The sequence below is a fragment of the Mycetomoellerius zeteki genome, unplaced genomic scaffold (assembly GCF_001594055.1).
Source record: "Mycetomoellerius zeteki isolate Tzet28-1 unplaced genomic scaffold, Tzet1.0 scaffold79, whole genome shotgun sequence".
Lineage (NCBI taxonomy): Eukaryota > Metazoa > Arthropoda > Insecta > Hymenoptera > Formicidae > Mycetomoellerius > Mycetomoellerius zeteki.
The window spans coordinates 1,291,544-1,306,035 of record NW_017257819.1 but is presented as its reverse complement, the minus strand read 5'-3'; the positions used below and the strand labels follow the sequence as shown (position 1 = coordinate 1,306,035).

The window sequence follows — 14,492 nt, the reverse complement described above, 5'->3', positions numbered from 1 at the left end:
GATCTAGTTACGAAGTTTTTTGATTTGAGACATATAAAATTTAGGATGCATTCAATTTAAACGATCATAGTCAAATAGCTATATCAATAGTATATAATTGAAATAATATTTAAGGATGCAATGGTTGTTTACACTTAATATAAAATTTATGCATTCGACTTGCGTCATCGATACTTCGGTACCTGTGTATATGAATTCTGTGTTACACCAATAAAATATTTGATTTATATTTACGTATTACATTAAGATTCTGATAACACAGTTATTATAATTTCGTTATTTATATCGCACAGAGTCGTTCAAGAACAATGGTTGTCATAAAAAGTCGTTGACAAATGAATAAAAAGATTATTAAAGATTCTTCAAATTAAATCGCATATAAAACTACTATATAATTTAACATACATACGAGACTATTATTTTTATATAAGATGCTTTTAAATTGATATTACAAGATTTACAAACTATTTTTGTGGTAACACTGTGGACACACGATTTATAATATTTTGTTAAAATTATAAAACAATATATATCTTATCTTGCATAGTTCCATAACAACATTCATTAGATTATCGCCTTATTCTGATGGAGTCAAGAAAGAACTACGTATAAAAACTTCGTTAAAATATATAAGTTACTTTGTTTCTTAAAATTCAATTGTCATAATTATCATACTTTTAAAACGCTACGGCGTGCATCTCGTAGCAGCTGCGAAGCTTCGCTGAGCGGGTACTCGATCAGCTCGCACTCAAACTGATCACTGAAAGCGTTTCTAAAAATCGGTAGCACGTCAGCAACCGTAACATCCATGTCCAACTCTCTAGAGATACTGGTTACACTCTTGCCTTCGATGCCACAGGGCACAATGTAATCGAACCACTTAAGATCAGTATTGCAGTTGAGCGCGAGGCCGTGGGTAGTAACATAACGGCTGCCGTGGATGCCTATGGCACAGATCTTGCGATCACCAACCCAGACTCCTGTGTCAGGCGAGGTCTCGGCCTTGATACCAAGCTCGGCGCACACACGGATCACCATACGTTCCATTTCATGCACGTACCACTTGATACTGGTGTGAAATTGCTTGAGATCGAGCACTGGATAAGCCACCAGCTGACCGGGTCCATGGAAGGTGATTAATCCGCCGCGGTTCGTCTTCCAGAATTCTGCACCGAGACTCCTCAGCTTCCTCTCGTCTTCTTCCGTATATCCTTTGCTACGTATCCCTATCGTGTACACTGGCTCATGCTCCAAGAGCAATAGCGTATTTGCTACTGCGTTCAAATGTTTATGATGATGATCTGATAAAGCCTTTTGTAATTGTAGACTGACTCCGTACGGTAAACGACCGGCTAGTAAGACTTTTACCACTCGTGAATGCATCCTGACGCTCGATGACATTAAAATGAATATTTTTAAGGCCAAAAAGCAAGGATTTTGTTAGCTTGAAAGATTTAGCGAATTGTCATCGTTTTGGTTCTCCTTTTCTATAGTAATGGCCTTTGCATCAAGTGTCATATATAGCAGAAGGGATACCTGCAAATGTGTGAAAGTTATTTTGGATGATGAAAATATTACCAGTTGTTTAATGATTATATTTTTATTTATATAAAATCCTTTCATCATTTTTAAATTATAAATTATGACCTTGATATTTTTACATTTTTTTTAGTGACTATAATTGATATTATCTATTTGAATATTTAACAGCTTTTTCGTATTAAAATAATGTTTTTTACGTTTCATATGATTTTATTATTTATACGTGTATCAGTGTGGCTTCAACTAATTGTACGTACATAAGCATCCGTGGCTGCGTAATTTTTCTGGGCGTTGCTGAGAGGTTGTATATGCCATTTACTCATTCGCACGTCCGGACTTTTGTTGATTTTTTTCTTCAACTAAACGCATAAAGATTTTGTCCCAATTTTAATTTTATCTTCAAAATTCTGTAAAAACAACATGAAGAAACATGTAATACCAAATAAGCAGTCAATTTTTCCAAACTCCAACGGCAAGATCGCTTCAAAACACGATTAGCGTAAGTCCCGCAGTCCAGACAATTATTCTCTACCACTTTCTGAGCAGGAAACTCTTTGAAATCCCTCCCTAACTTCCACACGTCGCTGCAAAATATTAAACATGTGATTATTGATATTTTTTTACAGGAGAAGCATTTGCGAAAGAATGCAGATAACGCCAAATGAAGTTTGCAGACAATATTAAGTGAAAATGGACCGAGAAATGTTTAACACAAATGAATGAAGGAGGGCTATATTCGATAGAAGCCGATTTTCAGTTCAAAAACAACAATATCATCACCTCGGTGATTGAACTGATAAGACGCCTACACGAAATTCGGAAGATCCAAATTCGAATTTCAACTGAAGTGATATTTTCGCATAAATTATATACACCATTTTATTACAATGTTGACATTTATTACCGTGATATTAAATTGCTTGCCAACTTAATTTGTGATATTATATACTCCAGCTTCAGTCTGAGTGTGTTCCAAGCGCATTTATTGGAACTGAAAATCGTAAAAATTTATACAAAAATATTAGTCACCAAAATCCGCCTTAATCGATTATGGCCCTCACATTTATAGAATTTGGATTAAGTATTTCAACGATCGAGGCAATAATATAAAAGGCATTAATTTTTTCGTCATACCTTAGTTCCGACTTTGTTCATTTGTATTGAAGTTTGTAAAGTAACAAAACAGCGACTATAAAGTAAGTCTTACTTCAACAACAAAAAAGATAATGCAATATATATAAATAAAGAAAATACATATGTATATACCAATGAGTTTCGATATTACGGCGTACACAATTACTGGTTCTCGATAAACCGAGTCGAATGTGATAGCATAAAATCCTTTGTTCAATGACAATTAATCACATATGGAACTTGACGAGCAGAAAGTAAGAGTGCTTATAATGTTGTAATTTTATAAAAAATTCTGCAGATTGTAAAAATTCTTTCGATTATTAATAACAATGGAAAAAATTTTAACAGTCTTGATGAAAGTCTCATGTAATACGTATATTTTTATCTATAAGTAAATTATTTTAACTCTAACACATTGAAAAAATAGTAAAACAAGGTCTTTCTGGAAACAATTTATCTCTCAAACAATACTATTCTCTAAAAAAAAAATGGAAATAGATTATTCAGTAATTACTGACTTTTTAATATTGACGCCAACGAGCTTGACTTTCGAGTGACACAGGAGTTCAACGAATGCTGCTGGGAGCTTCTTCAGCAAATAGACATACAAGAGATAACACACACTGTCCTCCAAGCAAATTTGCACCAGCGCTGTTTTTCCACTGCCAGTTTGGAAATTAAATGGCCACTCCAGATCGAAACCTATTGGCACGATCTCCTTCTCACTGCGCTTCACTTCTTGTCTAAAAGAAAGAGATTAGAAAAATATATATAACCCAGGAGAGGAGGGTTTGAAACATTTTATCTCAAATTTCTTTTATTTCTATGTCCAGGCTTTAGGGTGCTATTTCATTTATGTGTTTTTGTTGTATGACAAATGTGTGCAAGAAAGAGAAAAAAAGAGATCCAATCTCTTTATCCTACAACCAATCAATAGGATTGAAAAATTTGTCATACGACAAAAATGAAATAGCGGCCTTACTCTTTGTATTTCATAAATTCTTTTTTTATCTCTTTGCACTTTTGAGAACTATTCTACTATCTTCTGCACTCACATGAGATCGTCACAGATCTGAGCACAGTTAAAGAAGTCATCAGCATATTGAATGCGTCCCTCGAAGACAATTGGAGGCAAAGTTTTTATGTCAGGCTCTTTTTCAGGTTCTGGTTGCTTCAACTTTTCCTATACAGAAACAAGAAATCAATAATTATTTGTATTTTTTAGAGAAATTTTTACCTGGAACTATCTCAAGTAAAACATAAAATGACCTGGATACATAATTATTATTATCATATTTTAAATTTCGTTAATTAAGAAGTTTTTGGAAATTCACATTTTTTTTTCTTGTTATTTAAATATCTATAATTCTCTTGGCCCCTGCAAAGTTTATAATGTAATAAAATATTTACTATTTGGCTCTTTAAACAAAAAGTTTATCAACTCCTATTCGAGACAGAAATCTCAACACAAACCAGATTATTTCCAGTTAATGTATTCGATCCGAGTTTAAGTTTGAAAGTGAAAAATGCTCCATCACTTTGTGCTCGCACGAGGCTGTGTACCCTGTTACCAACAGTCCACTATCAACTGTTTAATCGTCGTACACACCTTGAGATGTTGCGGCAAGTTCCTAGGTGAGCGACGCAATCCAGCGGATTCTGCGGATACCTACAATCAAAGACTGCAGTCAGGATTACGAAACACGATGAAGAAAAATGAAGACGAGTCAGATCGTGCTCGTGTAACTAACCTCTTCCTTGATGAAGCTGTCGGCACGTGTCGTCATCGTGATGGTGGAGAGAAGGCGGATAGCGGTCGACACTGCGCCCGCTGCAATTCAAGTTCTGAAGAATCGGCTCTGATGTCCAAATTCGGTCGTAAACGCGAGCTTCGTCCTGCCGCCAAATTCTCAACGGTGCCATTGTGCCACTCCAGCCGCTAGGATTCTACTTGCCGGTTTCCCGCCAATTTTCACCTGACGAACAGCTGATACTCTAACCGGTTGTCAAGCGAATAAAGCGAAAGAGAAAAAGAGATGGCGAAATAAGAGAAAGAGATATGGTGCGTTTGGGGTGACGCTATTAGCGCTATTTCTGTCATTCTATCTTCATTATTTGCTAGACGTAAAACAAGGATAGAATGACATACAGGGTGTCCCATAATTATTGACATAACTTGTGGGCAGACAAACCCTTTGACACCTCTAAAGATAAAGCATTTTTTATTATTATTATTATTATTATAGTTCTCTAAAAACATGGATAAACAGAAGCAAAGAAAAATAACAAAGAAAATAAAAAGAATATTTAAAGAGAAAAAGAAAGGAAGAAAAAAAAGATTTTCGCGTCGCATGCTCCAACATCTAATAAAGCTTGTATCAGACTATACATTGAAGAATGTTACGAATTGAAGATTAAAATCAACCAATTAGAATGAAACTGATTAAAATTAAAATTATCTTACTGATCGAATTCTAATTTTCAATTCGTAATCCTCAATCTTTTTCTACGTAGTTTCATATGGACTGGATATGGCCTAATTGTACCTGCTTATTTTATTTTAAATATGAAAAGTGCAATGTAATGCAACTAAAAACAAGTGTGGAGAAAGGGAAAAGAGGGAGAGAGGAGAAGGAGGGTATTTTACATGGAACATAAAACGTTCATTTTTTCATCGAATTTATTTAAATAAGATCTCGAACCACGTCAGAGAATCACATAAAATTATTATATACACATACATGTATATATATATGTATTTATATATATGTATATATATGTGTATATACATGTTTATACGTAAGTTATTTAAGCGTTATATTATTTTGCTCTGACACAAATATACATATGCAAAGATTCTAATGTTGATGATAACGTTTTTTCCGGGTGTCTTAGAGATCTCCTACGTATTGACAACAGCATCTCTCTCTCTCTCTCTCTCTCTCTCTCTCTCTCTCTCTCTCTCTCTCTGTCTCCCCTTCTCAACCTTTATCGCATGTTTAAATAAAATAATTTAATAAAACAAACTAAATTAATTAGCAGCCAACAAAACTAATGATATCCGGTACTCTCTTGATTAATTGTCAGATCTTCAAATCAGACTTCCTCATCATTAATGGATGTATACTCAGTGATTCTTTTTTCTTCAAAGCAGCATTAATCCATTAAATTTCAAGTGAAAGTAATGTAGCCTATACACTTTTCTGTTTTAAAATCTTGTAAATCAAGCCCTAATCCAAATTTTGAAATAGGATGGTATTTAAGAGTAAAAAGAATTGTTCTTTCTCCGAAAATCTAGTTTACAATGAGCTGGGAAATTCGGAAAAAAGACACAAAGATTAAAAGTTGAGGTAAAAAAAGCGGTACCCGTTTTTTTTTACCGACAAATATTTGATAAATGATTTCATCTATCCTTTTATTAGAATAAATCGATATAATTATTAGGGATGCTCCGACGAATATCCGGGAAATATCCGGTATCCCGTATTATCCGGTACTTTTTTTACTATCTGGTCGGATAGCCGAATATCATTAGTATCCGATAATATAATATATATTTGACTGAAATTTTATATTGAAAGTTTATACGTCATTAATATTCATTTTATTCTTTTCAGCTAAACTTCTTGCACAGGTCAACTTTCCTCTTTTTCTTTTCACATTGGGAAGATAAAGAAAATTATTATCGCTATTTTTCCCTTGCTTTCCTATATTTTTTCTTTTTTTTTTTATTTGGAAACCTTGTTCGAGATATCAGACCGGATATCCGAAAGAATGTGATACCAGATATCCGAAAGAATGTGATATCGGATATCCAAGAGAATGTGATATCGGATATCCAATATCCGATAATTTTACGATCCGGTACATCTTTAATAATTATTATAGATTATTCGAATAATATTCATATTGATCAGGGGGCCTCGGTCTTATTTCTAATAAATTTATTTAAAATATATATTTTAAATAAGTTCTTGGAACCCCTATTTTATATTTTTTATTTCAAATAAGTCATATCAGTTATTTTACCGATTCCTACGATTTTATATTTTAAATAAATTTCTGGAATTTATTTTTTATTTTAAATAAGTCGTATCAGTTATTTTATCGAACTTTGATATTGATATATTCTACTTAAAAAGGATCATTTACTTTTTTATCTCCACTTTTATATTCATTTTTCTAGACATCTTACCCCATCGATAGATTGTGGAAAGAACAACTCTTTTTGTCCTCAATTGTTGTCTAAAAATTTTGATCAGAACCTAAGTTATAAGAATTTAAAATAAAAGTCATCTGGGCTTGATGAAAGCATGTGAAATTATAAATTCTGCAAGAATAATTATTGAACCTGAATCCTAAATCTTATGAACGACTTTTGATTGAATGAAGATACATATTGCCAATTTTCTTCTGCATCATTTCTCATATATATATATATATACTCCAGTTATATTACATAGACGCATGTATACATGTGATGTTAAATCGTTCATATACAATCCAACGATTTTTGCGACAAACGTTTTGTGAAGGTGTGTAATAAGGTGCATTCTCATCGCATATTTAGCGCTAAATGTGGAATGTGAGAGTATCAACATTACTTATTAATGGTTTATTAATATAAATAAAATAATAATGAATAAAACATTCAATTATATTACAAGTTTATTGATTAATAACGTAATCATTATGTGCTCAATTTAATGCAATTAATATATTACGAATATGTACATTAGACAGACATGATAAAATCCGAATCACATTTAGCGTTACGTGCAATGCTATATGAAAGAGACACATGCTAAGAAAGTTCGATGCTGTATACAAATATATGTGAAAGTCGTTGAATCGTACATAAATAATTCAACACGAGTTAAAGTATCTAACCGCGCTTTACATTTAATTACAATCCTATCGCCCGCGCCATAGAGACGGGTATGCAATATCGTCTCTTTTGCGAGCGATGTTGCAGCCAATCAGTCGACCTTGTTCGAGACGATCCTGAATACCTGTCCGGTAATCCATCATTACTGCTGTGTAATTCTGAAGACTGGCCCGATCCTGAGGAAAAATCTGCGCAGTATCGATCTGAGCTCGGGTTTGAGATCGAAACACATAACCTCGCAGAGGCAGGGATAGCAGGTGGAGGCATGAATCGCGAAGCGATGATCGTTCATCTTGATGATTCGGGTGAGCAGTAACAGCAAAATCGGGGTCCAGGCATCGCGGTGAGCCTCGTTGGCGAGCGCCAGGAAATACTCGAGGGCCTCGCACGCTACCTCAACCAGTCGCGCCTCAATCTTGGACCAATCTGTGCGATGCGCCTCATCGCTGTACATCTTAAAGAGAATACGTAGTGCGCAAGCAAGCGATTGCGTCTCCTGCTTCAGCAGATTCGGTTTCATGTTGCCACGAAAACTGGCCTTCCACAATACGTTGCGTTGCTCGTGATTCGAATTGAAACTCTTAGCGAAGCGATGCGATCGTAGGAGGCATTCTACCAACTGCAGGAGATGATTGGTTGTAAGAGCGCAGTACATGCCTTGCTCCTCCTTCTGCTGATCAGCGCCAGCCCTGAAAACAATTTGCATTGCGTATGAACTGTATATTGTACAATTTTAAAATATTGACGCAGTGACAGGACACACTTACTTTACAAGCTCTGACGATTTGCCATTCAACATGTCGGCTTGCGCGAGCGCTAGATTCTCCTGATCCTCCTTGCGCGATGTCGCCGGATAAAAAACAATGTTGTCGATAGTCTGTATTAATTCAAGCTGAACCACGCATTTAATTTGCAACGCGGAGAAAAGCTTTGCCTTCGGTAAAATCTCAGTATTCAAACTTTGCGCGCTGTTGCTCCTCTTCAAAATACCAACATGAAAACCATCAGATTCACCGGTAATCACGTCGAGGTCCGATTCTTTATTTGGTGAATGTGGTTTCCATGTCAGCAACGCAGATGGTAGAGTGCTTTCGAAAATGTCTAAGACGCACTGACAAGTTTTCTGCCAAGTCTGCTCGTCAAATTTGATGCCATTACTAATGACCAGATTTTCCAAGCAGTTGGTACCCGATCGTGCCAACTGTTCGTTATCCTTCTGAACGCACCAGAGAAGCTGAAAATAGAGCTGTTCTAGCAACAAAGGACCCAGGGTATCGTAAAACTGTGAGAACACATCCACAATAGCATACAGTGCGTGATTGCACGTTGTTGTCATCCACTCAGCTTTCTGTAACATTTAATGGATTATTTAAATATTTAGGTGTTCAAACAATCTCAGAAGAAATGCATTTATTTTTCCTTTTTTAGAAATTATACGAACTTCGGTATGCTGTTCGGGTAGCTTCATATTATCAAAGATTCTAAAAAGAACCTGAAAGAGGTCCTTCCACCAATGAGGCTTGAAGGATGCACCATGAGTTTTGACGACATCAAATAATACTGTCAGTGCGCGTGTCCTGACATCCAACTTACATCTACTCACAACGCAGGATAATTCAAACAGCAGCGGGAACCACCCTCTCACCTAAAATAAAACAAAGGAGTAAGAAGAACAATGCGACAAGCAATTCAAATACTAATAAACGAGCTAGATAACGATACCCAAGCTCGATCTTCCTCGGAGACCATCCCGCTTTCATCCATCATACCCTCGGCAAACAAATTGGGATTTGCATCAATATAAGAAGCACAGGAACGTATTAGCCGAATTGCCTCCATGCTAGTGTCCGGAAAAAACGCGTTGCACGCAAATTCGCTCAAACATTTGACGGCGTCTTGGAAAGAGTCCACCATAATACTGAAGTCCTCTGCATATAACTCGTCTGAGAAAATATACTCAAATTATACAAGATGAGTAAAAAGTCCCGGACCAGTAAAATATCTCGAAAACAAGGCATTTTTGAAAAAAATGATTCAGACAAAAGTTGTAGGGTTTAAAAAGATCTATTTATTGATCACACACATCTGTTTGACTTTGGGTGGCGTTGCCAAATGATTAAGGTTACATTAATTTTTTAAAATGGAACATTTTTTATTCCAGAATTTAATAGCTGATGTCAAAAACTTTTTAAATGACTGCAATAAAGTTCATTTTCATTAAGTACTTTTCAAGTTATGAGTTAACATTACCCAATGTCCGATCGACGGCTAAAACCTCTTGAATGTTGTTCAGGATCAAACAGATGTGATCAGTAAATAGATCTTTTTAAACCCTACAATTTTTGTCTAAATCATTTTTCCCAAAAATGCTTCGTTTTCGAGATATTTCACCGGTTCGAGACTTTTTACTCACCCTATAATGATATAATGACTATAGAATTAACACACACACACATTATCTGTTTAAAATATATCAATTTAAATTATGACTAACGAGAAAAACAATAGACAAAAACACAATGACTATCTCTTAAAGTAAACACAAAAATGTAACTCACTAATAATCTTGCCGGTCATGGAAAAGGCCAACTCGACCACAGATTCATCACGATCGCTGGCCGCATGGTGAAAAACGCTGAAAATGTTCTTCCAACCGGATCTGATATTCGGTGCTTGCGAATGAACAATCTGCGCTACGCATCTCACAACCATATCTCTAATCACAGGCGACCTGAATCACATTAAATTAAATTACACCATAATTAGACAATTGTGGGATATATTAAAATTTGGAATATATTGTAAAACTTTTGTAAACGTTTAACATATCCTAATAAATTGATCTTATGTTATAAAAAATGTTTTACATCAAATTATAATGTCGGATTATACTCATTATATAATTGCGATTAAATTAAATTAATCAAAATTAATTAATTAAAAGAATCAAATTACCTATTCTTCTTCATGATGTGTTCAAATGGCCTAAGAAAGTCTTTTTGAAATCTGAAATTGGCAAACTCGCCCTTTTCAATAAACTTGGTAGCTAACTGTCTCAGAGAGTCCACCGCAAAAAACGCGATATCCTGTCGAGGACTGCATCCCACCCTATCGAAATGATCACCGAGAACTTGCCAGATTCTAGACCACTGCAACCTAATACGACCCATGTTGTAGTACGAGATCTCAACGATCTTCGTAAGAGAGAACATGCGCGGTTGCGTGGGATGTGCTAACTCCTCAAGGGATACCTGAAAATTATTTATCATTATTAAATATTTATTATATAATTTAATATTCAAATAATTGATTGAACTTAAGAGAGAAATACCTGACAGAGAGCCTTGACGAATTCGACAATGGCATCACCATCGAGTCTCGTCGAGCCAGTGAAGATACGATCAACAGCTACGACGACACTCTGCGAACTAGTTTCGCCAATGGATTCCTTCACACTAGGATCCAACGAGCTCAGATTGAGATTGTTGGTCTGATGCGAGTTGACAGAGTGCGCGAGACTGCCGAAATTTGCTAACGGCGAAGGGAAGTGCGGTTTTGACGGTGGACCCAGCAATTGTGGCCGTACTCCAGTGCCTATCAATTGTGCCAACTCCAATTGGGAAATGCATTTGACGACATCGAGCCATGAACTGCCTAGGTAATTGCCGTCGGTGTGAGCTACTGTGATGAGAGTCTTTATAGTATCTATATTCTTCGCCTTCATTTCGGTAATGGGGGAGTTGGCCGTCAACAAAGTGAATCTCGCTAAAGCTTGTACATAGGCATCGCGTTCAAGGCTCATGTGAAAGATACAGGCGATGCGAATGGCACATCTAAAATAACATAGATATTATAAAACAACGAAAGCATAGCATGGTATAAATCTGTTTTTCTTTATACTATGTTTTCTTCCTACCTGATACCATCTAAGCAGAGCGATGCAATCTCTGGATCGTCACAGTCTTGAAGTCCAACACTGAAGGCCGCGAGAAATGGCGTCCAGGCCATTTTGAACATCGGCCGCACGTGTTCCAAATGTTTCGCTGTAGTAAACGGTGCCTGAACATGACTGACGGATTCCATCAGATTCTTCGCCGCTGTAGAAATTACTTCCATTTCCATGTTCCATAACAACCGTCGCTTCTTTTCACTAGAAATCAACTGTTTTCCGGCAAGCCGGCTATTATTAGGATTCGACTTCATCTTAATCTCGTTGCCGGCAATTTCGTCGTAGATCCTAGACAGATATTCCTCAGGAAGATCCTCATTGTCACTGTTGCGCCGATTAAGCCTGATGAATAAAAGAAAAAAATAAGTTTATGGCTCTTCAAGTTTATGATTAAAAAGATATATATGAAAAGATACATAAAGAGCACAATCACTATGCACTTTTATATAATATCATAAATTATTATATATTAAATATTTTTATAACTTTTGTTCGAGAACTTTCTTGCTATGGTATTTAATTCACAATTTTCAGAACATTCTGTATATTATTAAGAGTATTAAGTAATATTTATATTAGATGTGCATAACAATTTGATCTCGGGCTGAGTTTTTAAAGTCAAGTGGAGGCTATCTTAAATTTTTTAAATGAAATTCCTTATTTTTTTATTGCATATTCTCATAGCAACTGTCGAGACATTTTCGAAACACTGGACATAAACATTTTTCTTTATAAAGAACATCTTGAGTTTCCAAGTTTATTGCTGACAATTGAAATTGTAAATTAATTAACACAAAAAATCGATAAATGTACCTAATGTATTGTTCTTTGGTCATTTTATTCTTAACCTGCGGCGAGTGCAAATCGGTGGTCAACATTATGATCGAGAAGCCAAGAATATAGGCTGTATCCGCGCTCGTAAAAAGGCCGTTATTAGGATTACACTCGCAATAGCGACTAGCAAACTTTTCCATTAATCGGTCAATCTTCTGTGCCTCACCAGGCAGCCGAAAGCCCTCCAGGAAATATCTGAGCGCGGTTACTAGATCGCGATCGGCAAAATTCATTTGGTCAATATAATGGTACATTACCTGCAATAAACGGTATACAAAATTAGTCACTGTCTAAATTAATTACCAACATAATTATCACGCAATCATAACGTGATCAGTATTATTAAATCGTGACCTATTTATATCTTTACAATTGAATCAGCGAAGATGAAGAAAAGGGATGAGTCCAATTCTTTTCAAAAATAAGTTTCTTTTTATTAATCTTAAATCTTACGCTTTTGGTGCAAACAGAATACTCTCAAGCTTCCAAGGATATAAAGTAGACATTGAAAATGAACAATGAGTGCAAAAAGAACACAAATGCAAGACTGGCAAGATTTGAAAAATTGGAAAGCTACATCCCGTCAGAATATAATTTTGATGAGATTTTTGAATGGTCAATGATTAAATTTGAAGAGCAACCAGAAAGATTTTTTAATAGTCAATCTCGAAATTGTTTTGTGTAAATTACCTCATATTTTTTTAACATACAAAGACATAATTTTAGATAAGTAAAGTATCTTAATAGTGTAGATACTATAAATTTTTTTTAGTGCAGAAGGAATATTGAGTACAAAAAGGATGAGTCCAATCTTGAAATTTAAATTTTTCATTTAATAAACAAGCATTTTAAGAACTCATAATGTTTCAAAAAACATTACTAAATGTCATATTTAAATTAATTTTCCTAAAAATAATTTTGTTAGTTTTCCACTGGATTAACTAAAATTAAATAATCTTTTATTAACATTAAAAAATTTAATAATGTGATTTGTCTCCTTTCTGTACTCATTGATTCAATTAATATAGTCTATTAATTGTAATTTTTCTTCTCATTACTTGGTTATGATTATGGTCACCCAAAAAGTCCCCAATGGCGGTTTTATCGAGCCGCTCATCCAGGTGCAGCCACCTGGCTACGTCCTCCTGCGAAGTACCAAGCAATCCTTGTTCCTGCAAATACTGCACGCCTTTGCCAGGCTTTCGGCTGAAGATCTCGATACCAGTCTCCCATACTTCTTTCTGTTGTTTCTGCACTTCATACTGCTCCGGTGAATCCGGTACCTCTTTATTACCGATTAAACTGGAATTGGCCGACGAGAGGCTGCCGGCGCTGCCATAACGTGGCAACGGGATTTCCGGTGCCGTATCTGGTAGATCTGACAACGGTTGTTGATCCGCCGGTACACTGGGATTCACATAGAGATCTCGACTCCACTCCACCATGCACTTCAGAATAGATACAAGGCATTCGAGACCACGGATGCGCATGGACTTCTCCTGGAAGGACAAAATACTATATTAATCTATTGTTTTTGTTGAAGAACATTCTCTGTTCTAAATGATACACCTATTCATATGTCCAAGGGGAGGAGGGTTTAAACAATTCTCGAAGTTTTTTATTCACTCTTTTACTTTTAATTATAAAGAAATACAACTTTACTTTTGATCGTCAATAAATTTCCCTTATTATATCAAATATTTGCGATCATGTAATTTCTGAAACTTCTATTAGTTAAAGCTTTGAATGAATTTGATACATAAAGAAAGTTTTTGCAAAATTTTGAATAAAGTCTTAATAACTGTATTTTGCTTATACTTTTTTTTAGAAAAAAAAAAAATGAAAATTATGATTTACAAAATCTAATATTTTTTTTATTCAAAATCAAATACAAAAGAGACATTCTCTGAAATATCCAAAATAACAATTCATTAACACAAAAAACTATTGTTTATGTGATAATAAAATTAATAACCCCTATCCCCATAAAAAAAAATACTGGACATCTATACATCTATCTTGTCATTTTTACCGCTCATAACGCACCTGATTTGGTGACGCACCTAGCTCTAAAGCCTGACGACCTTGAGCAATCTTAGAAAGATCGTTGACAAGCCTCTCAAAGAGATTCGCTGCCGAAAGATC

At 35.3% G+C, this 14,492-nt stretch overlaps 3 protein-coding genes across 3 annotated transcripts in view; all 3 read right to left on the bottom strand.

The window, feature by feature from the left end:
- Window positions 1-535: 535 nt before the first annotated feature.
- Window positions 536-1,417, bottom strand: Lipt2 (Lipoyl(octanoyl) transferase 2). The gene has a single exon (XM_018459052.1). The coding sequence runs from the start codon at window positions 1,399-1,401 to the stop codon at window positions 670-672; it is 732 nt and encodes a 243-aa protein (XP_018314554.1). The 5' UTR covers window positions 1,402-1,417; the 3' UTR covers window positions 536-669.
- Window positions 1,418-1,428: 11 nt separating this feature from the next.
- Window positions 1,429-4,679, bottom strand: WRNexo (WRN RecQ like helicase). Its single transcript, XM_018459050.1, has 7 exons — window positions 4,428-4,679; window positions 4,286-4,345; window positions 3,732-3,859; window positions 3,195-3,419; window positions 1,982-2,126; window positions 1,800-1,901; window positions 1,429-1,536 (listed from the first exon to the last, which is right to left on the bottom strand). The coding sequence occupies exons 1-7, from the start codon at window positions 4,461-4,463 to the stop codon at window positions 1,441-1,443; spliced, it is 792 nt and encodes a 263-aa protein (XP_018314552.1). The 5' UTR covers window positions 4,464-4,679; the 3' UTR covers window positions 1,429-1,440.
- Window positions 4,680-7,378: 2,699 nt separating this feature from the next.
- Sec71 (ADP ribosylation factor guanine nucleotide exchange factor Sec71) overlaps window positions 7,379-14,492 on the bottom strand; it is an 8,571-nt gene continuing 1,457 nt past the window's right edge. The window contains 11 exon segments of the mRNA XM_018459119.1: window positions 7,379-8,253; window positions 8,332-8,912; window positions 9,006-9,209; window positions 9,287-9,507; window positions 10,123-10,295; window positions 10,520-10,815; window positions 10,896-11,397; window positions 11,481-11,855; window positions 12,327-12,604; window positions 13,406-13,846; window positions 14,394-14,492. The exon segment at window positions 14,394-14,492 is cut by the window's right edge and continues 23 nt beyond it. Coding sequence (XP_018314621.1) covers window positions 7,707-8,253; window positions 8,332-8,912; window positions 9,006-9,209; window positions 9,287-9,507; window positions 10,123-10,295; window positions 10,520-10,815; window positions 10,896-11,397; window positions 11,481-11,855; window positions 12,327-12,604; window positions 13,406-13,846; window positions 14,394-14,492 — 3,717 coding nt within the window. The 3' untranslated portion in view covers window positions 7,379-7,706.

Bases quoted from the DNA above. Each gene is read 5' to 3' on its own strand.
- Lipt2 (XM_018459052.1), bottom strand. From the start codon at position 1,401: ATGTCATCGAGCGTCAGGATGCATTCACGAGTGGTAAAAGTCTTACTA.
- WRNexo (XM_018459050.1), bottom strand. From the start codon at position 4,463: ATGACGACACGTGCCGACAGCTTCATCAAGGAAGAG. The intron at 3,420-3,731 runs GTGAGTGCAGAA...TCTTTCTTTTAG, and splicing joins CAGATCTGTGACGATCTCAT to ACAAGAAGTGAAGCGCAGTG. The intron at 1,537-1,799 runs GTACGTACAATT...ACACATTTGCAG, and splicing joins ACGCAGCCACGGATGCTTAT to GTATCCCTTCTGCTATATAT.